Raw genomic sequence first — 24974 nt, 5'->3', positions numbered from 1 at the left:
AGCACTGATCTATCCCATCTCCCATTTTCACCCGTTTATCCTCCCCATCCCACGTCTTCCTGCCCTATCACACAGTCATGTATTTCTTCTTTCCAGAACCACATCAAAAACTTAAAATGACTATGCAGGTTCCAAAGACCTCCTCCTTTCAGCCTACAGAATCGTAATCCTAGGGTGGAATCTTCTTTCAAAGATCCAAAAACACTCTGATGTTTGAGGATCACTCGCCTGTGCTGATAGTTGGCGGGGAGGGAGAAAGGGGAGTCTGAGAAGTGTGGAGGCATAGGAAAGGATCTGCGGTCAGAAGAGAGATCTGTTGTCTAAGGAGAGGTCTGTGGGTGGAAATGCGGTCTGGGAACGAAGTAGTGGCTGGGCCCGAACAAAGTGTCTGGGAACTCAGGAGGAAACTAGCTGGATTCTAGCTGGAAGGAAGAAGAGATTTGTCCTGGGGTTGCAAGAGGAGCTGAGAGCAGTGCGCTCTTCGCCCCAGCCCTCCACTGCGCTGCCCTCCGCTCTCCATCCGCCGGCACCTGCGTGCCCACTGCAAGCTGACAGCTCTAAGCAGGCGAGGGAGAGTCAGACCAGGACACTGCCCCCTCCCGGCTGCCCATGAGCTCAGGCCCCGCCCTCCACCCTCGCACCCCCCCCCCACCGCAGCCACTTCCGGCAGGCGCTGCGCTGCCGGGGGGTGCGGGAGAGGATGGCGGCAGAGAACGAGGCCAGCCAGGAGAGCGCTCTGGGAGCCTACTCGCCTGTGGACTACATGAGCATCACCAGCTTCCCGCGACTGCCTGAGGATGAGCCGGCGCCTGCCGCCCCACTGAGGGGCCGCAAGGATGAGGACGCTTTCCTGGGAGACCCCGACACCGGTGAGGCCCGCTGGCCGGTCCCTGCCCCTCCTTGGGAAGTCCCCGTCCTCCTTCATCTGTGCCGATCATCCACCTTCAGCCTCCATCTCCTTAATTCATCCCCTTCCTTCTGGACCTCTCCCTTCTCCCTTGTCTGTGAATTATCTGGTGGGGAGGGGGGTGCATTTCTGCCTTGGAGGCGTAGGATGCGACAAGGGAGACGGTGCCAGGGACTGCAGTAGGAGGGATTGGAATTACTTCTTGAGAAGAACCAACCAACAAGGAAGGAATATTGTAGGGGAGAGCCTATGGAACAGATGTGATCACCCAGTAAAGGCTATTCTCTAAGCACAGAGGACAGGATAGAAGAAACCAAGTCAGACTGCAGCAGGAGGGATGGAGTGTAGGTCTTAAGAAGAACTTCCCCTAAAGACAGGAATTGTGGGAAGAAAAATCTGGAGAGAACCTGAAAAACTCATATCCAGTATGCGTAAAGAGAATATGATTTCCCTCTGTCTGGGAGTAGTGGGTATTGGGAGACAGGGGGATGAATTGCATGACCTCTCAAAGTCCTTGGGGACCAGAGTGCCTTTGCTGCCCTATGGATTACCCTACCCCTCCTGGAGCCATGGATCAGGCCAGGATGTTGGTAAGGTACCCTGATCCCTAGGAAGCAGTATCCAAATATTACTGTGTTCTCAGCCCTCTGCAGGAATTGCAAGGAATGGAGGTAAGGAGGGAGGAGACTAGGCTTGGGAGAGAGCTGGGACCAAGAGCTCTCTGAGTATTCTCTCTCTAGAGTTCTCTCTCTCCTATCCATATGGCTCAGCTCTATTCTCCCTTCCATTCTCCACCCTCCATCTCCCAGTCCTCTTTCCCTTAACGTCATTTCCTGGCATTAGAACATCCTTCTTGCCTGACTCTTCCTCCCAGCGCCTGCACTTGAGCCTCATCCCTTATGGGCCTGACAGATGCTGCTTTTCTGGCCCGGCTCTCTCCGACATGGCCTGGCTCTCTCTGGCTTGGCCCTTCCATACCTACCTCCAATCTGAGAGCCCCCAATTCTCTTCCCCTCCACAACTTTCTGACCATCTGACCCTGACTAGTAGCCTATACCAACCTGACTGGACTGCACTCTACCTGTGATGGGGATGAGGGAATGGTGAGAGTGGAATGTGAAGGCTTTGGGGTAGCAGATGTCAGAGCTATAGATCAAAGCTTCCTTTCTAGCCTTGGAACCAGGAGGTAGCAGGGAGAGCAGTGAGAAGATATTGTCTTGGTGGAACCAGCCTGAAGCCAGGTCTTTTATTCAGAGGTCAGGAATGATGCTTCTGATCCTACCACTTCCTTGACTCACTGTGTTACAGCAGGCACTTGGTTTTCTCTTGCATTCTGGAAGAATGCCTGTCTCTCCTAACCTAGAGATCAGACACTCTTGATATGTTTTCCCCAGACCCATATAAATGCCACAGCACTTATAAAAACCTGTGGTTACTTATTTGTGCAATGGTGTGATTACTTCTTGCCTGTAAGCCCCAGAAGGGCAGGAGCGTGATCCTGCCCTTTCTCCATTGTCCTCTCTCATTATCCTTTCTCCAGCATCCAGCATAGTGTTGGACACCTGATAAATAATTGCTGAATGAATAAATGAATGAGAAAAGGTCTCAGGATGAAATAATGGCAGGGAAAGGAGTTTCAAAGCCTCAGGGAATATATCTCGGGGGAGTTCAAATAGTCTATGCCCTCTTGTATTCTGAAATCTAGCAGAGACCCTGGTCACTTGAGCTTCTGGGAACTTAAACCTTATCATAAGTTTGTAAACCAGATTCTAAGGGACTTGTCTTGGGGGTTATAAGGACATTGCCATCAAATTGGTGTAAGTGTTTCAGTGCCATGTCACATAGCCCTACTTCAAGTTCCAAAGCTCCTTTGGTCCAGCTACTCCAGCTGGACCTTCTATATTCTCAACCTATCAATGCCACCTAGTGGCTCTGCCCCATCTTCTTAGTCAGGGCCTTGGTTGTGCCTGGCTAACCTTTAGTCAGATATCCCCCTCATCAGGCCCTGGAGAAAACAGAGCTAGATGGTGGCCACTTTGAGATTGGGAAATACTTTCTTCTTTTGCACTCCAGACCTCAGTATGCCTCCCTCTCCCAGACATCAGGCTCTAGATATTTTGCCTCACCTTCAATATATTTTATCCTGAACCCATCCTCTCTTCTTCACACAGCTATCCTCTTCCAATGTCATTCTCAATGAGTGGTACTGCCATTCATCTAGTCTCTAAGGTAGAAGTCCAAGAGCTACCTTGGACTCCCTTTTTCCCTCTCACTTCTAAAAGATGATCAGGTGCTCTCTGTCCTCCCCTCCTAAGGATCTCCCAAATTCCATCTCATCATCCTGTCATCACCATTGTAGACTAAGCCACTAACCTCTCATATGTTTCTAGCTACTGTTCCTGTCTCTGCCCTCACCCCAATCCATCCACCACTCTGCACTTCTGGTCATATCACCGCTGGCTTAAAAATACTGAGTGATCCTTCCCTTAAGGAAGTAAGCAAGCCAGGGATAACTTCATTGTCTAACAATGAACTGTGGGCTCACATAGTCAACTGTGTTCAGAATTCTTTTGTCATAAACTCAGCTGAAACAGTTATATCTAAAAAGAGAATTTTATTGGTTAGAATAATTAAGAAGTCCAGAAATATAGGGCTTCAGACCTAGATGGATCAAAGTGCCTAAAAAAGAATTCCTTTAGCTATCTTCTGCTCTGTCTTCCTTTTTGTGAGCTTTATCATCAGAAGGACTCCCATCTTGTTGGGGACAAGATGCTCCAAGCAGCTACATGTTTACATTCTATCAACTTAGATAATTAGGTAGGAAGAGAACATTTCTCTATCCCAATAATTCTAGCAAAAGAACAAACTTTGAGTCTTATTGGCCTGGTTTGGGTCACAAAATAATGTCCCTGTGTGTAGATGCCTGTTCTGATTGGCAAAACGTGAGTCATGTACTTATTTTGGTCAAGAATGAGGGAGTTGGCTAAGGGAGAGGAAAGGATGCTCCCTAAAAGAAAATTGAATGGGGAATGGTGTCTAAGAAGATAAAAATTAGATGTCCACTAGGCCAGCTGCCTCCAGGAAGCTCCTCCTGGTGTCCCACAAATTCAGAATGGTCCACAAATTCAGAATAGATCCAGTTGTGATTGGGTTGTATCTTCATCTCCTGAGTCCTTATGTCTGAATGTAGAATACAGATTGAAGAACCTGGAAATAACTAAAGTTATCTTTTAAGTTTGGTTTTTGAGGGTGGAAATACCTTCTGATGCCACATGGAGCAATGGAAAGGGGACTGTCAATTTACTTACATACAGATTCTTGGTTCTCCCACTTATCCATGTTAGCACTTTAAGAAGACAATATGACCTTTCTCAGCTCAGTTTCTTCATCTGTAAAGTAGAAAGGGTAGGATCTATCTCATAAAGTCATGGAACTATATGCAAAGTGCTTGGCATATCATTAGCATCAATAAATACTGTTTGAAACTCTTTCCTGCACTTCTTTTGATACTTCAAGGGCCCAGTAGAGTTCTGTGTCCATGAGTGTTTAACATCTGTTTGTTGAATGAATTTTAATTTTATTTACATAGTCTGTGGTGCTGGTGTGCAGTTAGAGGGAAGCATGGTCAACTGAAGCAGACTCCCAGAAGAGAATTCTTATTTTATTTTTTTACTGGAGTTTGAACTTAGGAATGTCTACTTGCTAAGCAGGTGCTCTACCATTTGAGCCATACCTTCAGCCCAAGATAAGCTTTTTTTAAAAAAGTAAATATTTAAGAACAAATTACATGATCATTATAAGAAAATAATAAGAAAAGTAAAAGTTTCCTTCCCAATTCCTATCTCCCTGTATTTTTTCCTTTTATTTTGAAATATATATAATATATATACTTATTTATTCACTTATTTTATTTATTTATTTATTTACTTTTGCAGTACTCAGGGCCTCCAGCCTCCTACTCAGGTCCACTACCACTTGAGCCACACCCCCAGCACATATATATTGTTTTCTTTTTTTTGGCAGCACTGGGCTTTGAACTCAGATCCTCACACTTGCTAGGCAGGTGCTCTTATTGCCTGAGCCACTTCCAGCCCCTATGTATTGATTTTTTAAAAAGATATATATCGATTGTGGAGGGCCTTAAAGTCAAGGAGCTTGGATTTTTTTGGAGGGAAGGGTACTGGGGTTTGATCTCAGGAGCTCACTCTTGCTAGGCAGGCACTCGACTACTTGAGTCACACCCCAGCCCTTTTTGGTTTGTTTATTTTTAAGATAGGATTTCACATTTTTGCTTGGGGGCAGCCTAGACCAATTCTCCCACTTAGGTATCCTGGGTAGCTGGGATAACAAGTGCACACCACCATGCCCAGCTTTTTGTCACTGTTGTTGTTGAGATGGGTTCTTGCTAACTTTTTTTGCCTGGGCTGGCCTGGAACTGAGATGGTTCCTGATTTCCGTCTCCTAAGTAGCTGGATCACAGATGTGAGCCACTGTGCCCAGCAGGAGCTTGGAATTTTATCATGTATTTTAAACAGGAAAGATAATAGTCAACTTTTATGGTTATTACACAAACTTTTTGTGTGTGTGTGACTGCACTTGAAAGCAGGTGCTCTACCACTTGAGCCACACCTCCAGTCCATTTTGCTCTGGTTATTTTGGAGAAGAGTCTCACTAACTATTTGCCCAGGCTAGTCTTGAACAGTGATCCTCCTGATCTTAGCTTTCCAAGTAGTATGACAAACTTTTAAAGAGGTTATATTCCTAGTGCATAATAACAGTTGGTCAAAAAATATTTGTTGCAGGTGTGGTAGCACAAACCTGAACTCCCAGCTACTTGGAAGAGTGAGAAAGGAGGATTAATTGAGCCAGAGACCAGCCTAGACAACATAATGAAACCCTGCCTCAAAAAAGAAAAAAAAAAAAAAAGCTAAAAAAATTTGTTTTGGATTTTGTTGTTGTTGTTGTTGTTTTTTGGCAGTACTGGGGTTTGAACTCAGGGCTTTTGTGCTTACTAGGCAGACAATCTTTTTAAAACTTAAGGGCTGGAGTGTGGCTCAAGTGGTAGAACTCCTGTCTAGCAAGTACAAGGGCTTAAGTTCAAACCACAGTACTGCAAAAATATAAATAAATAAACAAATAAAATTTATTGTGAATACAGCAAGGTGTTAAGGTCAAGGTGCTAGCGTATTTATTGTTTACAAACATTCAGGACCTTTTATCCATTTAGGAACTGGGTTCAAGGCTAATAGCACCCAGAGGAAGAAACTGTGGGATGGAAGTGAGTCTCAATAACTCTAAGCAGCTACAGTGCATTTGGTATATATCACCTCACAGAATCCTTGTACCCATCCTACCTGTTAGGGATTTGCTTCATTTTTAGGATGAGGAAGGTGAGGCTCATGACTTGATGTGACCTATCTATAGTCACTGAGCAAATAAGTGGCTTTGGCTCTTACCTACCTCTATTCTTATTATCTTCTAGTCTATTCTTCAGACAGCAGCCAAAGGAATCTTTTTAAAACACAAAACAGATGCCCTCACCTAACAGATTAAAATCCAAGCTTCTCTTGAGGCCCAGTGTAGGGGGCCCAGCTTCCACTCTTACTGCTCACCCCACTTTCCTGCTCTACCTGAGTCATCAGGCCTTGGTTATTTCTTCCTTATATGCCAAACTCACTCCCACATTAGTGCCTTTGCACCTGCTGCTCTCTCTTTCTGGAACACTACACACACACACACACACACACACCTGCTTGGTCTACCAGCAGTTGGATCCTTCACATCTCAATTCTCGGCTTAAAGGTCACTTCCTCAGAGAGGTCTTCCCTGATTTTCCCTATAAGCAGTCCTCCTTCCTTCTCCACCACTATTCTCTATCATTTCATTGGTTTTTTTTTTAATTCATAACACCTGCCACAACTTGTAATTATAGTCCTTTGTTTACTTGTTTATTTCCTTTTTCCTCCACTGATCATATGAGAGCAGGAACTATCTATTCCTTTCCCCAGGAAAGCATTAGGGCCAGTCACATAGTAGGCTTTTCATATTGACTGAAAGAATGGATAAGTGCAGCAAGGTTGGAAACCAAGGACCTGTTTGGTAGCTGGTTCCTGGCATAGCAGGCAAGGACTCAACTTTGGGCAAGCAAGATCTGATTGACAAAGAGAGCTGAACCCGCTGCTGTTTTCAGCCCTGGGTCCTGATCCCAGGAAATTTGGCGTAAGTATCAGCCAGGGACTGGAATCCAGCCTCTCAGTTGCACAGCTGGGGTCCCTTGTCTCTCTCCAGGCAGGAACCTCAGCCCCTGCCAGCCCTGGGGTGTGTCCTGGAGACAGGAAAAGTGAGAAGTGCTGGCCAATGGGGTTTATGTGACCAGGGCGATGCCCGGAGGGTGTTGAGGAACGCCCCGCCCCAGGGCTTCAGGGCCAGGTAGGAGGTGCCCTGAACGACACCCCCAACCCCTTACCCCTTACCCACGCTCCACAGACGCGGACTCCTTTCTGAAGTCGGCAAGGCTGCAGCGGTTGCCATCGTCGTCCTCGGAGATGGGCAGCCAGGACGGGTCGCCACTACGAGAGACACGCAAGGACCCGTTCTCAGCCGCAGCTTCGGAGTGCTCCTGCCGCCAGGATGGACTCACTGTCATCGTCACTGCCTGCCTCACCTTCGCCACCGGTGTCACTGTGGCGCTGGTCATGCAGATCTACTTCGGGGACCCCCAGGTAAGGAGAGTAGTTGGAGGGAACTGGGGAAGAGGGAGTGAGGAAAAACTGGAGAGGGCGATGGGAACTAGGGAGTAACTGGATGGTAGAAGTGGGGCAGGGAATGAAAAGGGGAGAGGGTAGTGACTTGGGAGAGGGAGGTCCCAAGGGGAAAGGCTCTGGAGCATGTAAGAGACAGAAAAAAGAAGGAACTCCATCAGGTAAGAAGCACTTGGTCACAAGGAGGAGTCATCTTGTAGAGGTACTAGGATTATCAGAGGTGTCTTAGGGAGGCCAAGGGCTTCTACTGTCTCTACCTAGTCCTCTCCTGTCTTCCAGATCTTCCAGCAAGGTGCTGTGGTGACTGATGCTGCCCATTGCACATCACTGGGCATGGAGGTGCTCAGTAAACAGGGCTCTTCTGTGGACGCAGCGGTGGCAGCAGCCTTGTGTTTGGGGATTGTGGCACCGCATAGTTCTGGCATGGGCGGGTAAGGAGCTGGGTAAGGACCCAGTGGAGGTCTGGGTCCCCAGACCTACTTTTTCTCCTGGTCTGTAGGCCTCCTGTGGGGAAGTGGGGTGTGGGTCTTTTAGGCAGAGAGGAAGCTGCCCCACTCCTTGCATTTTCTTTCTACACCCAATTTCACTCCTTTTCTCCCTGCATGGAGTAAGAATAGCAAAGCTACCATGTGGAAGATCTGAAGGTGTTTTCAAGAAGCTTTTATGATTTTTCCATCAGGAAAAGAGAACTGTAAAGTGAGGTGCACAGTGAAGTATCCTGTCATCAAATAAGACAGTGATGCTTCAACTTTTAGGGTCGTAAATCCTTGTGAGTCTGAGGACCCTCTGTCCTCCAAAAATACATCCCATGCTAAGAACTCTTAAAAGGGAGATTACAAACTGGTCACCCATGGGCCACACCCAGAACACAGATTGGTTTGGTTTGCTCATTTAAGTTTTTTAAACTGTTTGCTATTGTAAAAAAAAAAAAAAATTCCTGATCTCCAACATCTCTTGAGAAATCAGGAGATCTGGTAACACAGAGCCTACATTCCCACATGACTGCAATTATCTGGAGCTGAATAGAAGCTGCTTTCCATGATGAGGCAGGTGTTGTCCACTTGGCCATACTTCATACCACTCTATTGTTTATCTGTCCTGCTTTCCTTATTTTGTTACTTATTTTGTAGTTTTGACAACAGGCATTTAAATTTGCAACACCCCCACACACACACACACAACGAATAAATAAGACACAGAAAAGGAATAAGTTGATAAAGTCCATATCTTGGTTCCTGCAAGACCAGCCCTCCAGGCTCTACCAAAGAAATTCCCCTTTTGCACAATCTATCCTTACATAATCCAGTCCTGGGGGAGGGGCAGGAGGCATACCAAGTAGTCAGGTGCAGGAAGCTGGCAAGAGCCCAGCTCTGGTCTAGGGTGGGGGCAGGGGGCAGAACATCCTGCTCTCCCAGTCTCTGGGTTTTCTCTAAATCAAGGATTAAAAATCTCCAGTAACCTGGATCCCCCACGCCCCTTGATTTCACCCTTTGTAAGATGGCTGATTCTCTGAATTCCTGCTGGGGACAATGCTCCAACACTCCATTCACCCGGGACGACAAACTGAACCTACAATCCTCACCACTAGGGATTGAGAGATGGCAGGTTAATCGTTCAGAGGGTTGGCTTGTTATCATCACCTTCCCCCTTCTGTATCTCTCCCAGTGGGGGTGTGATGCTGGTACATGACATCCGAAGAAATGAGAGTCACCTAATTGATTTCCGAGAGTCGGCACCAGGAGCCCTCAGGGAAGAGGCCCTGCAGAGATCCTGGGAGACCAAGGTGGGGACCCTGGTGAGAAGAGAGGGTTGGGGGGGGGGAGTCTCCTTTCATTGCCCTTTTACTAATCTAAATATTAATTTGTTGAATATTAATTATGAAGAAAAAGAGTGGGGGTAGAGAAAAAGAGTTGAGCAGGACACTCTTAGGCTATAGGAAGACAGGCAATCCCTCCCAAAATAAAATAATAAGCAAAAAAATCTGGAGGTAATAGTGAAACATCTTACCTCTTTGGCAGTCTTACCTGTCTGGAACACAGGAAGAAAATATAAAGCCATTTGGATATGCTGTATGTCACATAGTTGCTGCACTAAAATTCATATCATATCTCACTCTGAGCCTGGTGACTATAACTTTCCCAGTCTATATCATATGGAAAGATTAGAGAACTGCTAGAGGCAAACCCACTATCTGCTGAAAGCAAAAGAGGCAATAGAACAAGTTGGAAAAGTAGGTATTTGGTGCAGTGGCAAAAGCCAAACACACTCCTGAGTTATTTCAGCTCAGAGTTATGGTGATGTGAAAATGAATTTGTAAAATGCATTTTAAAATGCAAGGGTACCTGTTATCTAGTGTAGGTAGATTTCTATCTAAACTGGTTCTTTCCTGGCTCTTGAAAGGTTTTGATTAATTTGTTAAATTCCTAAATTATGGTATATAAAGGCCTTTCTACATTTGTATATAGAAAGTCAGGGAGATAGGTTGGGTGCCTCTGGGGAAAGCTTGTCCATCCCCTGGGATACTTGGCCTATGTCTCTCCCCTGTGCCAGCCATCCCTGGCTTGGGACTCTGCGGAGTTCAGCCCAGCCCCCCCCTTCCAGTGACCTGGTCTCCTCTCTCCCTCGCCTGCCCGCCTCGCCCAGCCTGGGCTCTTGGTGGGGGTCCCTGGAATGGTGAAAGGGCTACATGAAGCTCATCAGCTCTATGGCAGGTAAAGACCCTCCCCTGGGGACCAGGGGCCCCTGCCTGCATCTCTCCTTGGGTGGCCTTCTCCTACCCTCCTGGATTCTTTGCTTCCCAACTCCCCCTCCTAATACCCCCTTCCCTTGCCAGGATTCTCTTTCCCAGGAACCCCCCTCCCCCCAGGACCCCTCCTCCTCCCCCCAGGACCTCCTCCACCCCCTGCTCTCCGGCCCCCTCAGGCTGCCATGGTCCCAAGTCCTGGCCTTTGCAGCAGCTGTGGCCCAAGATGGCTTCAACGTGACCCATGATCTAGGTCAGTGGGGCTGAGGGGTGGGGGGGAGAGACACAAGGTTGATGGGAGGGACTATTAAGATTTGGGGCCCAAGCCAGAGAGGACCTCTCATTCAGTTTGCTTCTTAGACTTCTTGTCTACCCCATCTACCCTACCTGGAGGTGGCCTGGACTGAAGGGATCTGGGAAGAGCCTATATATATCCCTGCCTCCCATGTAACAGACTCTTGGTGGGGCAGAGCTCTTAGGGCCAGTCACTTAGCCCTCATCCACCTCACCTATTGCACATCTCAGTCACCTGGTCCAGTCTTGGTGCCCCACTGCCCAGCCTCCCATCCCTGCCCCCAGCCCGTGCCTTGGCTGAGCAGCTGCCTCCCAACGCATCTGAGCACTTCCTGGAGACTTTCCTGCCATTGGGCCACCCACCACTGCCTGGCTCCCTGCTGCGTAGGCCCGACTTGGCTGAGGTGCTGAAGGCACTTGGCATCTCTGGCCCTGCTGCCTTCTACAATGGTGGCAACCTCACACTGGAGATGGTGGCCGAGGTGAGTGCAAGGGTGGGAGGTAAGGTTATGCCTTCAGGACTGTGCTACAAGGATGCCCTCTTACTCCTTCCTTCCTTTCTTTCTACATATAGTTTGTGATTATTTTTATTTGAAATTGTAGAGCAAACAAAATTAACCTCTGATGATAAAAATCAGACCAGTGGTTGTTAAAAACAAAAGGTTATCTGGGATGTGACATGAAAAATCTGGAGTGATAGAAGTGTTCTGTTTATTAACTTGCCAGACACTAGCCGAGAAATTCAGTGTGTAGTTCCCTGAAGGTAAATAAAAGTTTCAAGTACTAAAAAGTACCAAAAAAAAAAAAAAAAGATTCATGGTGGTGATACTAATTTAAGATTGACAATTAGCATGCTATTAGGATGTAATAAGCCCATTGGTTTGTACAGGATTGACTCATTGGTCAATAAAGAGTGTTCAGTTATGTCTAGTCCTTCCAGTGTCATTCAAAGTTCAGAGTTTTATAGTGGCTTTAGTTTTTCTTTTCTTTTTTTTTTTTTTTGTGGTATTGAGGTATGAACTCAGAGCTTTGCCTTTGCAAGGCAGGTGCCCTTGAGCCAGCCCCTCAGCCCCCTGCTTTTTTTTTCCAGTGCTGGGGAATCCAGGGCCTTGTGCATGATAGGCAAGGACTCTATCACTGAGCTATACCATACCCCAGACCTCATAGTGGCTTTAATTGGCTGTAGTGAGATGCAGAATTCAGTTTTGATATTTCCTAGGCAAGTGTTGCTTTCCCTTCCTTTCTTCTGTGGTACCTTGGGCTGATGATCCCTAAATGCCAAGATGGTGGTTGCACAAGTTACAAAAATTATAAACAGCTGATCTGTCTATGATCCAGACATGTGTCATAGACTAACCCCCACATCCTTATGGTGGCGGGTGATCATTTTCTCCCCTCCAGGCACAGCACGCAGGGGGTGTCATTACTGAGGAGGACTTCAGCAACTACAGCGCCCTTGTGGAGAAACCCGTGTGTGGCATGTACAGAGGTGACCTCTCCCCCAGCTCCCAGGGTCCCCAATCAGGAGAAGCTTCCCAGTCCATGGCCACAAGTTTCTGGCCTGGAGACTCCTCTCCATTTCACAGGAGACAAACTGAGGCAGTAAGCTGCCTGGGCAGTCAACTGTTCAAGCAAGCCAGAGCCAGCCAACCATGTGAAGTAGCCAAGGGGTCAGTTACCCCAAGTTACCCCACGTATTTAGGATGGGGGGGATAGGTCTAGCTAAAGGCTCAGACCTGGAAGTTGGGGTTCTGGCCATAGATTTTATATTTGTTTGTTTGTTTGCTTCTTGCTCTTTTACAGGGTTGGGGGATTGAACTTAGGACCTTGTTAATACTGAGCTAAACCCCCAACCCTCATAGGTTTTAATTTGGAATTTGTGTTACCTCAACCCTGTCCTCTAACCCTATTCTCACTGCCCTGTACTTAGTAAGAAGATTTTGTAAGACTGAAGTCCACCTAAGCTTCAGAGTAGAATAAACCATTTATAAGACAGTTGCAGGCTTGCCTTTCATTATACCAAACAGAAACTGAGGCCTAGGGAGGGAGTAGAACTTAATGTGCCAAACGCAAGAAAAACAATCAGAAATCCAGAAAGCCAAGCTTATGACATGGGTGAAGTTCATGTTTGCCAAACCCAAGGGGTGGGTTCTAGGTCCCTAAGAAGTTCTCAGGTTCTCTCTCCTATAAGAGGACCAGGTCACCTCAAGCTCCAGGAGAGTCTTTCCTATGAGTTCAAGTTTACGGGCCTCAATCTCCTGCATGATTCCTCTACCAGAGGCCGTGCTATATAAAGTAGAGAAACGAATGTATCTTTGGAGCCAGGAGGGCTTGAGTATGAATACTAGCTGTGCCATTTGCATTGAATAAGTCACTTCTTACCATGAACCTTTGTTCCTCCTTAAAATGGCGATAATAATAGTGTCCACATCAGAGTCCCATGTAGATTTGATGAGATGATACAGGAAGTTGCCTTGACCACAGTGGATAATGACTATGTATTGGATTTTCTATTTTCTCTCCCCAGCATGGGTTGTCTCAGCAATGCCAGTACCTTGAGTGCCCTAAGTTTCCTTTGTCCCCTATAACCTTGGAGCAGTCACTTCCTTATGCTACAGTTTCTGCATCTATAGAATTGAAGTAACAATAGTACCCATTGTGAGGATTAAATGAGTCTGTTAGATAATGTCAATGTTATGTGTTAGGTATTTTTATTCGTTCGATGTCCAAATATTTAATAACAGAATAGGAAGAGGAAACTGCTGCTCCTAAGAAGTTTCAGTTGAGTGGGACAATCAAGGACCCTGAACAGTATTTTGGCCTGTGGGAGGAGCTAAAAGGAGACACATGCACATGGCAAACCAGGAATCAGGACATTTGCTTACCTATCCCTGCTCTGCAGTAGCCTAAAATGTGCCTTTCAACGAGTCACAGCCCTCTTAAGCTTTAATTTCCTCCTATGGCAGAGGAAACTGAAGTACAGAATTCTGAGTTTGAGTCTCCTTTGACTTGGCATGTGAACTTGAATGAATCCCTTTGCCTCTCAGTGCTTCCCATCAGATGGGGATCTGATGAGGGGTTTCAGTGCAGTAGTCTCAGTGTGTGTGATGGTGAGATGTGCAGATGGGATGTGGGATGTGAAGATGACTTGACCTCTCCCCTGCCATCTGGCCATTTCCTGTACTTTCAGGCCATCTGGTTCTCAGTCCCCCACCCCCGCACACAGGCCCTGCCCTCATCAGTGCTCTCAACATCCTTGAGGGCTTCAATCTTACCACCCTGGTATCCCGAGAGCAGGCACTTCACTGGGTGGCAGAGGTAAGACTGACCCCTCCACCTCACCTGGATTTGGGGGCACTAGGGATGGGAAAATGAGGTGCTGCCTTTGGGCAAGATTAAATACCTCTGAGGTTTTGTTACACATGAAGATCCCCTGGTGGGTGCTGGAAGTGGCCTGGCAACCTCTTCCACATCCCTGCTATGTTTTCAGACCCTGAAGATCGCATTAGCCTTGGCCAGCAGACTGGGAGATCCTGTCTATGATTCTACCATCACTGAGAGCATGGATGACATGCTCAGGTAGGTCCTGGGACAGGACTCAGGGGATTGCTGAGATGGTGGTGGGTGTGCGAAAAGGATCAGGGGAAAAGTTGGTGAAATCCCAAGCCCATTTCACCTAAACCTCAACTCACATTATGATACTTGGTGCCTCTGCCTGCTCTTCATCTTCCCAGTCTGCACAATGAATTGATAGGGATGCATCTGTTCCCCGCCTCCCCCCATTTCAAGTATAAAAAGAAAGTCAAAAAGCAATAAAAATAGTTTCCAAACAAATACAGGAGGTGATAGGGATTTCAAGTATAGGTATCTTCATTAGCAGCATGGGCTCTGGTGAGATTACCTCCATTCAGACCCCAGCTTTAACATTCACTAGCTGTGTCATCCTGGGCAAGTAATTTAGACTCCCTAAGGCTGTTTCTGCAAGGGGCCTGTCAATACTGTAGAACTTTGTGAGGTGTTAATGAAGACTAAATAAGATTCTACATGTAAAGCATTTAGCACACTGTCCGGGTATATGATATATGTTAGACAAATGCTAAAAGGAGTTGGAATGGCTACTATTTAACTACTACTGTGCCTGATTAACAGGCTAGCTCTGGAAAAATTAGAAGCCAAAAATGTAGTTGATGTAAATTTGTATTGCAACTCAAACAATCTTCTATGAATCAAGTTGGAAATGATGAGACTAAATGACCAGTTTATAATTAAAAAGCAGAAAGATATAGGTTGGGGAGGTGTTGGTCAAAGGATGCATAATTGCAATTAGATGGCAGAAATAAGTTCAAGAGATCTATTGTATAGTATGGTAATTATAGTTAATGGCAATATATTGTATTTTTGAATCATGCAGAGTGAATGTTAAGTGCTCTTACCATAAAAATGGTAACTATGTGGGGCAAAGCAGTTGTTAATTAGGTAGATTTAACCATTCCATCATGTGGATATATTTCAAAACATCATGTAAACAATGAAAATACATATAATTTTACTTGTCTTTTTTTTTCTTGTGGTACTGGGACTTGAACTCAGGGCCTCACACTTGTTAAGTCTTTGCTAGGCAGGTGCTATATCACTTGAGCCACCGCACCAGTCCTGTTTTGTATTGGGTCTTTTTGAGATAGGGTCTCTCATACTATATGGCTTGGGCTGGCTTTGAACCGCGATCCTCCTGATCTCTGCCTCTTGAGTAGCTAGGATTACAGGTGTGAGCCACCAGCACCCAGCTATTTGTCTTTCTTTCTTTTTTTTTTTTTTTTTTTTTGTAGTTCTGGGGCTGAAACTCAGGGCCTCACACTTGCACACTTGCTAAGCAGGTGCTCTACCACTTAAGCACTCCACCAACCCTTTTTTTTGTGTTGGGTATTTTTTATTTGCCTGGGCTGGCATTGAACCTCAATCCTCCTGAGCTCTGCCTCCTGAATAGCTAGGATTATAAATGTGAGCCACCAGCACCTAACTGACTTGGTCAATTTTAAAAGAATTAAAGAATAATATCACAGTCACTTACCTCCCCCCCACAAAAAAAATAAAAGGAGCAGCAACCTAAAACAATAACCATGTCCAGGCCACAGGGTAAAGTATAAAAACCAAACCTCTCCCTCCCACTAACCTGAAACAAAGCCCTGTGCCTGTTCTGCGTGTTCATTAGCCTTTTTGGTCAAAAACTGAATGAATGTCTCCAGTAATCCTTACTGACTTAGTATTCCCTAATTACTACGAATAACCCAACATACAGTTACATCAGTGATAACTGAGAAACCCTTAGTTCAACTTTAAAAAGTCTGAAGACTTTAGCTTTAAAGCACACAGACCTATATGAAATCTATTCAAAGGGCTCAAAGGACTGGAAATGTGTGCCTAGCAAGCTCAAGGCCCTGAGTACCACCAGAAAAAAGACATAGTTCTTGAGGACTATGTGCCAAGTCCTCCTTTGCCTTGAAACAAAATCTAATGGTAAGTAAAGATTCCCAGATACAAAAATCCTCCCCCCAACTAAACTCTTAATAATTATGCTGCTTCAGCAGGACATATACTAAACTCTGAATACACTGTAGTTCTAGACTACAAACATTAAGTTAAATGAATCTAGTTTGTTCATTCAAAACAAATATTTTCAGAGCATCCACTGTACACCAGGCACTTTCATGGATAGGATCGAGTAGCAAAGCCAAGTAACTAAAAGACTCTCGATTTAAACATTAGAAAAGAATTTAAACACTAGAAAAGAATCTGAATAATACCTAGGTAAATTGACTCAATCCAGTTCAACAGTTATTTCTTGGGTATTTCCTATGTGCTAGCAGTAAGTGAGCTGATAGGCCTAAGAGTCCACTAGGGGAGGCAGATTTAATCAAACCATTGCACAAACAAACGTCACAGGTAGGTGGGGGTAGAATGAAATTTGTTGTGTGCTTATCCATTGTCCTTTGTCTTTTCAGCAAGGTGGAAGCTGCCTACCTCCGGGGCCACATCAATGACTCCCAGGCGGCCCCTGCCCCTCTCCTGCCTGTCTATGAGCTGGATGGGGCTCCCACAGCTGCCCAGGTGCTGATCATGGGTCCTGATGACTTCATTGTAGCCATGGTCAGGTATGCCAGCTTAGCTTTAGAATCTGAACAAAAGACCTTTTGAACCATGAGGGAGGTGGGGGCTGAGTAGAGGTGAAGGCAGCCATAGGGTTCACCTGACTCCACCTTGGCCCCCAGCTCCCTGAACCGGCCCTTTGGCAGCGGCCTCATCACCCCTTCAGGGATCTTGCTCAACAGCCAGATGCTGGACTTCTCCTGGCCCAACAGGACCGTTAACCACTCTGCACCCAGCCTGGTAGGGTCTTGCTTCTCTCCTTCCCTGGGGACCCGAGGCTAGGTAGGAGGTACAGCTGTAAGGCTGCCCCCTCCTGCCTGTTTTCTGTAGGAACTTCTATTATAAGGAAACAAGATGCTCACTTCATCCCTAGCCCTACTAAGTCTAAAGCAAGGAGCCTGGTGGTCTGAGGAACCTTTATCCCATTCTGTCACTGTCTCACTCTGTGACTCAGGGAAGGTCTTGCCCCTCTCTGGACCTCAGTTTCTTTACCTGTACAATGAAGTTATTGGTCCCCATTTGATGCTCTGGGCGCTTTCCAGCACTAAAGATCTATGAGTGCATGATATTGAACTGGTGAGGCTCAGCCCTGTAGCTGAACACTAAAGAGGGACCCAAAGAGGAGGGACTTAGGAGTTATTGTCTAGTTGGAGACTAGCACACTTATACCTTGCAAGCTGGGGCCGCTGTAGATTAAAGACCCAGAGATGATCCAGTAAAGATAGAGTCTACAATTCTTCCCAAATGTCATTTTTTTGGGCTAGTCCTTTCCCCTGTCACCTATAAGCAGCTGCATGCTCAATGGATCGACTTATCCCTCCCTCTTATCCACCTTCGCCCTCCAGGGATGCTACCCCCTGTCACAGACAGGACACTGTTGCCTGGGAAGGAACTAGTCTCTCAGAAACAGAGCCTGAGGACCATGTAGAAGAGGGAGAGAAGTGGGAAGGGTGGTAGATGACCCTCTCCCTGTCTTGCCCCTTACCATCTTTGCACTCTGGGAACAGGAGAACTCAGTGCAGCCAGGAAAGCGGCCACTCTCTTTCCTGCTTCCCACTGTGGTCCGACCAGCAGAAGGGCTCTGTGGGACCTACCTCGCTCTGGGAGCTAATGGAGCTGCCCGAGGCCTCAGCGGCCTGACCCAGGTGAGCTTTCCTCTATAATAGGCCTTTCGTAACCAGGAGCCACACTGTGGTCTGAGTTGCAGGGGCTCCTCATATCTTGCTTGGTTTTTCATCCCTTACATGGAAACACATGAGCTGTGCTGCTTTGCACTAAACTTGTTCTGGACACAAACAGACTGTGCTAAGCTTTGTGAAAATGGGGCCCTTGTCTCCCAAACTGCAGGGGAAATTGCAGGACAAATAGAGTTGAAGACTAATATAGCATCTGGTCTGTCTGTGTGCTGTCAACCTCAAGTGCCATCATCCCTCTCGCCTGCATCTGAATAAATGACCAGCCCTCTTTCGGGTCTGATTTTGAAAGGAAGGGCCTGTTACTATCTAAAATACCTCAAGACATTTCCATGAATGTCTTGAGCAGCTGATATATGTGCCAAGCACTTTTTTTTTTTTTTCGGCAAATGATGAGTTAGCTTTGGAATTAGACTCCTTCCAGCCCAAGTGCTGCCAATTTCCCCAATTTCCAGCTATATGATGCTGGGGAATTCACTTAACCTCTCTGAATCTTAGTATCCTCATCTGTAAAATGGAAATAATAACAACATCTAGCATTTATAGAGTTCTTACTATATGGTAACCATTTTTAGCTTCCCCATCTTAGAAAGGAATGCTTGTTTCTATTTTATAGATGAGGAAACTGAATCTCGGAGAAGTATAAAAGTTAGGTCAAGTTCCTTCAGCTAGTAAGAGTAGGTAGACAGTTCAGTTCCAGAGCCTGTCCTACTCCTAACCACTAAGCTGAAAGTACCACATTGATCCCTGAACCACTCCTAGCTATTCACCTTGCCCTGTCCAGAGAGAAGGGAGGGAAGCCCTGGCCTAAATTAAAGAAGACTGGTGCTAGTGATACTTCTTCTTTGACTTTCTGTAAACTCTGGAGTAATTTTCCATCTGTAGCCCCAGTTTCCTCCTCTGTGAAATGAGGACAGTTATCATAGGCCTTCCTGACTTCCAGAGCTGTTGAGAGGCTCAGATAACATACCTGGAATGAGGGTTATACAGCTCATGCTTGTTACCTACCTTGGTTAATGGTAATGTGCTTGGACTTCAGTCATTCCTCTGTTGTCATGGAGACTTCCCCATGCCTGCTTCACAAGGAGAGGGATGTGCTCTTCCTGAAGGGAATGGCTGTTGTCATAGCCTCTGCCCTCAAAGGACCAAGTGTGAGAGCTGAGGAGTCCTGAATGATCAACCCTGGAACAGTTCTGATTTTTCTGTCCCTTGGATACCCACAGGTTCTGTTGAATGTCCTGACCTTGAACCGGAACCTGAGTGACAGCCTGGCCCGAGGTCGCCTGCATCCAGACCTGCAGTCCAATCTCCTGCAAGTGGACAGTGAGTGCAGAGCAGAGATTCCCAGCTGAGTGGGCACAGGGACAGGTGGAAAAGGGGCTACTCTCAAGGTTTCCCCTTCCTTGACCAGCACCAGCTTCCTTCTTGTGAAAGTTTAGGGCATTTTTAAATTGTTTGTTTGTTTTTGTTTGCTTGCTTGTTTTTGGTGGTACTGGGGAGTGAACTCAAGACTTTGTGAAAGCAAGGTCTCTATTCTTGAGCCATGCCTCCAGTCCTTTTTTCTTTAGTTCTTTTTTGGATAGGGTCTTGCACTTTTGCCAAGGCTCATAGCTGGGATTACAGACAAGTACCATCACACCCAACTTGTTCTTTGAGATAGGGCCTTACTAATTTTTTTTGCCCTGTCTAACCTCAAATCTCAATCCTCATATCTCCTCCTCCCAAGTAGCTTGGATTACAAACATAAGCCATTGTGCCAGTAAAAGTTTAAAGGTTTTTTCCCCCCACAAATTCCTGTTGGAGCAATGAAACATCTGGAGATTGGAGCCATCTTGCCATTTCCTGACTTTGTGGCCTTGAGAAGTCCACATCTCAACTCTGAGCCTCGGTTTTCTTATTGGTAAAATAAGATACAGTTTATTCTGCAAACCTGCATTTATTTAATACAGTTTATATTATATTGACCACCTACTGTGTGCAGGCATCCTCCTCGGTGGTGGGGATACTGCATTTACAGGCAGACAGTAAAATAACCAAAGAAATTTGAGATCACAAAATAAATGCTCATCTGAGCATTAAAGGAGGATGACGTAATAGAAATGACTCTGCGATCAGGGAAGGCTTCTCTTTGGTGACATCTAAACTGAGATCTAAAGAGTCAGAAAGTGCCTGCCATGCAAAGAACTGGGGCAGAGCTTTGTAGACCAAGGGAATGAGTACAAAGAACTCAGGGCAGAATTGGGCTTGATGTTTTCTGAGGAGTAAAAAGGAGACCAAGGTAAGTGAGGATGAGATGAGATCAGAGAGGGAAGCAGGAACCAGGTTATGGACCTTATAGGTTTATGGTGATAAGATGGACTTGCCTCTAAGAACAGGGGCTTAATTTTGGATACAGCTTCATTTTGTAAATAGGAAAATATGTGCACCTGCAAGAAGTTTTTATTACAATGGTGTACTATGCTAGTCCAAAAGGGATACAGAATTGATTGAGACATAGTCCTTGCCTGGTCAGTACTATCCCTATTTTTCAGATAAAGAAGCTGAGTCTCATGGAGGTTATAAATTAGTCAAAGATGAACCAGTAAGTGGCAGGACTGAGATTAGAACATACTCTTGACTAACTCAATTACTTTACCACACGGTCCTTGATATTTTCTGGACTAAAGCACATTAGAAGCACAGACGACCTAGGTCCTCAACAGCCATACCATATAGTTGGCCACTGACCCTTGATCCCAGCTGGTGCATGAGGCTAAGTCCTTAAAACTGAATTTTGTTTGACACATAGTGTCTGTTGTATGTGCAATGCCATGATGTTACTCATCCTAGCCCTCCCTTAAAATCTTAAAGTGGGAATCTGGCAAAGTTCATCCAACTGAAGCCTTAGAAGGCTTCATGGAGGAGGTGGTAAACTGGCTGGGCCTTCAAGTATGAACAGGAATTTGGCATGTGGAGGTAAACAACATTCTGGACATGAGGACCAGTCTAGGGGAAAAACCCAGAAAGAATGGCTCAGAGAACAGACAGGAGCCAACTGTTTCCAAGACTTATGAATTTACCAAGCACCTTAGTGACTTTTGCCACATTTGCACACCATTATTTACATAGTTCATCTCTATAGCTGAACATTTTTTACATAAATGTATTTTAAAAGTAACCTTATGTCATATCACAGATGGAAAACAGCATCATTTGCCACACATAGATGATAAACAGCTATTTTTTTAAAAAGTTAAATGTTTTTGTTTTACTTAGCTACTGTTGTCTGCAGAAGGCTCTGAGGCCTGCTCTGTCTGTTAAAGGAGATTAGAAAATGTTAGAGACCAGATTGAAACTTGGTCCTTGCCATAATCAAACGATTGAGAATGAAACTCAAAGGGATAGATGTCTGACTAGATGACTTAATGCTGTTCAATAAGGGGCCTTTATCTCAACAAGTACCTAAAATCATCCTGTTTGGGACAATAAGACCAGATGTATATAGAGGAGCAATGGGAGGTAAAGTTAACAAGGTGTATCATGGAAGTCAATGTTAAGAAGCATGAAAGTTAACCAATTGGGTAGGGGAAGCGTATGATCTATTTGCTATATGTAGGGAAGGTGGATTGCAGGGGAATAAAGTAAGTCCAGGAAATGAAAAGCAGGTGGGTCCAGGCAAGAGATGATGAAAAAGTGAATTTATGCAAGAGGATAGGAGTTTGTTCACCAATTTAGTAAATATCTGCTTAACTTTTACTGTGTTCTGACCCTGTCTAGGCAGTGGGGAGCAATCAATAGCAAACAAAGAATTTATAATGCTAGGAAGGGAGACACAATCAATAAATAAACATGTAGTAGTGAGTACTTCATAAGAAAACAAAGCAAGGTAAAGATGGCAGGGACTGTTATTCTAGATAAGGAAGTCCTCAAAGAGATGCCTGTTGACCAAAGACTGGAAAGAAGTAAGTGAGTCAGCTTTGTGACTATCAAGAGGAAAGCATTGGACTGGGAGCATGGCTCAAGTGGTAGAGCACCAGCCTAACAACACTAAGGCCCAGAGTTCAAATCCCAGTACTGCTGAAAAAGAAAAGAAGAAGAAAAAAAAAACATTCCAGACAAAAAGAAAGGCCCTGAGGTAGGAGTTATGTTTGACCTACTTGAGGGACAGCAAGGAGGCCAGTGTGATGGCCAACAGAAGGAACTGAGAAGAATTTAGAGAGGGAATGAGGTCCTAGATGATGTTGGGCCTTAGAGAACTTGGTAAGAACTTTGAATTTTATTCCAAGATCCATCAGAGTTTTTGGAGCTTTTTGAGTTTGAGAAGTGAAAAAAGTCTGACAAATAGTTTTAAAGGATCCCTTGGTTATTGTGTAAAGAGTATAAGAAAGCAAGACTGGAAACAGGGAAATCAGTTAGTGAACTATGCAGCAATCCTGGCAAGTAATGATGACAACTTAGGCTAGGTATGTGGAGATGAAGATCCCCAAAGTCCTTTTTCCAATATTAAGAATTACTGTATATTATTTATCACTTACTATATGCACTGAGCTCAGTGCTTTCTATGCATTATCTCCTTCAATCCCTGTGACAACTCCATGTAGTGGGTTCTCTTATAATCTCCATTTTATACACAGTGATTTGAGGCTCAGAGAGGTAAAGCAGTTTGCCTAAGATCATACATACAGCTCTTTGGTGGAGCAGACAGGATCAGGACTCAAGTCTAACGGTAGGACTCCTGAGCCACCATTCTAAACACTCTAATATATATGTCGGGGTGGGGCACGGTTTTCAGGTGAGTTCACAGAGGAGGAAATTGAATTCCTGGAAGCCAGGGGTCACCATGTGGAGAAGGTAGATGTCTTATCCTGGGTACATGGCAGCCGGAGGACCAACAACTTCATCATCGGTGTGAAGGACCCTCGGAGCCCAGATGCAGCTGGAGCCACCATCCTGTAGAACAGCGGGGTGGGGCAGGGTCTCTGTCTCCTCCCCTTTGCATGTTCCCAGAGTCCCTCTTTCTCCCAGGTTTGGTCTCAGGGGGACCCCAGGGATGCCCCAGATCAGGGGCCAGAGGGGATGTTTAGCAAACCCTACCCCAGAGAAACTGGAAAATTCTCTATCAGGAGGCCTGTGGTGGTGGTGGTGAGTGTCAGTGTGCACGACCATGCAGGCAGGACCGTGAGGAGACAGACTCTCTCTCTCTGTCTGTCTCTTCTTCTCTCTCAGCCATGCTGGCCCTGAGCTTAGGGATGTGCTTGCAAACCCTTCTCAAGGGTCTCACAACCCCAACATCTCTAGACTGGTCTGAACTGGGCCTTGTCTTCCAGCTCCCTTCTCCTGTCCCCAGCCTCATTTCTTAAGTGACTAGGATTTTTTTTTTAATGGATCATCATGGGGAGGGGGTAATCCTCTCTTACCACCAGGTTGAGGAGGGGACCTTGCATATGGGGGTCCCCAGGGTGTGGGGTAGGGGTGGGGGTGGGAACTAGCTCAGGGGCTTCTATTTGCAAAGGGAAATTAAAGAAAGAATATTGCTTAACCATGGCTCTGGCTTGATTTTTGTTTAACTGGGTTGAAAGTTGGAGTGGGAGAAGAAAATTTGGCTTACCCTGTCCTAGAAGCCCTGCCTCTAGAGCAAGCTAGAGTTAACTATGTAGGGACTACATATTCAAAACTTGCACTGGTAATAATAATAAATAATAATATATATTACTATAGATATCATCTATTAATTAATTTAATGTATGCCAGGCTCTATTCTAAGCAGTTTATGTGATCTTTTTTAAGCTCCATCACAAACCTCATTAGGTAGGTACTAATATTTTTCCCTTTTATAAATGGGAAATGGACAAAAAAGTGGTTAAGGGACTTGTCCAAGGTTCTTCATCTATACAAATAGAATTGAAGTTCAGTCTCAGGATGTCTGACTCTATAATCTGTGCTTTTTTTTTTTTTTTTTTTTTTTTGGCAGTGTTGGAGTTGAACTCAGCCTTGTGTTTGCTAGGCAGGCGCTCTACCACTTGAACTATTCTACCCCTCCACCCCTAGCCCTTTTCACTTCTGTGCTCTTAACCAATTCCATAACTACTAGGTGAACTATTTGTGATAAAGTATAATTCTTTTTTGTGTGATTTTTTTTCTACTTTTTTATAAAGTATATTTCATATACTATAGCTCAGACTATAAATAGCTTTTATGGCTTATTCATACGTGGATGCATGTATCCATTATATTTCAGGCATTTTAAGCACTGCAATTCAGCACTGAACAAGATAGGCTATTTTTACAGATTTGCAGGATATAGAGGGAGTCAAACATTAAAGAAATTAGGACACACTGGCTTTGGGATACAGCTTAGTGATAGAGCACTTGCTTAGCATGCACGAGGTCCTGGGTTAGATCCCTAGTGCCACAAAAACAAAAATAAGCAAACAATAAGGACACAGATAATTAAAGTAGTTGTCATCACAATAAGCTCTATAGTATCCCTCATAGAGGGAATATAATGGGTGTCACAGATATAACAATTATACAAATATTAAATGCTCCTTAAATATATAATGTAGAATTCACGCCCTCAAAGTCCTAACTTTTCAAAAATATACTATAGTTTAGCATACACTCCACCAACTTCCTTCTTTTTTTTTTTTTTTTGCGCAGTACTAGTGCTTGAACTTGGCCTCATGCTTGCTAGGCAGGCACTCTGGGGCTGGCAAACTGGCTCAAGTGATAAGTGTGTCTGCCTAGCAAGTGTGAGGTGTGAGGTCCTGAGTTCAAACCCTACTACCACCAAAAAAAAAAAAAAAAGGAAGGCACTCTACCACTTGAGCCATTCCACCAGCCCTTTTTTGTATTGAGCATTTTCCAGATAGGGTCTCTCAAACTATTTGCCCGGGCTGGCCTCAAACTGCGATCTTCCTGATCTTTGCCTCCTCAGTAGCTAGAATTACAGG

The 24974-nt window shown here is 45.2% G+C and overlaps 1 protein-coding gene across 3 annotated transcripts; it reads left to right on the top strand.

Annotated features, from left to right (window-relative positions):
* Window positions 1-660: 660 nt before the first annotated feature.
* On the top strand, window positions 661-23560 carry Ggt7 (gamma-glutamyltransferase 7). 3 transcript variants are annotated; one of them, XM_074074604.1, is made up of 15 exons: window positions 661-869; window positions 7394-7629; window positions 7948-8099; window positions 9334-9451; window positions 10312-10379; window positions 10591-10664; window positions 10991-11187; window positions 12107-12194; window positions 13896-14023; window positions 14196-14284; window positions 16705-16854; window positions 16972-17089; window positions 17857-17994; window positions 19266-19358; window positions 22814-23560. In XM_074074604.1, exons 1-15 carry the CDS (start codon window positions 701-703, stop codon window positions 22874-22876), a joined length of 1881 nt encoding a protein of 626 aa, XP_073930705.1. In that variant the 5' UTR covers window positions 661-700; the 3' UTR covers window positions 22877-23560. The 3 variants fall into 3 exon arrangements, with proteins under 3 accessions (XP_073930705.1, XP_020033368.1, XP_073930704.1); XM_020177779.2 differs by having other exon boundaries at window positions 19266-19365; XM_074074603.1 differs by having other exon boundaries at window positions 10937-11187; window positions 19266-19365.
* The last annotated feature ends 1414 nt before the right edge of the window (window positions 23561-24974 follow it).

This window comes from Castor canadensis, chromosome 5 (genome assembly GCF_047511655.1).
Source record: "Castor canadensis chromosome 5, mCasCan1.hap1v2, whole genome shotgun sequence".
Lineage (NCBI taxonomy): Eukaryota > Metazoa > Chordata > Mammalia > Rodentia > Castoridae > Castor > Castor canadensis.
The sequence above is the reverse complement of the archived record's forward strand: the minus strand, read 5'-3'. Positions and strand labels throughout refer to the sequence as shown.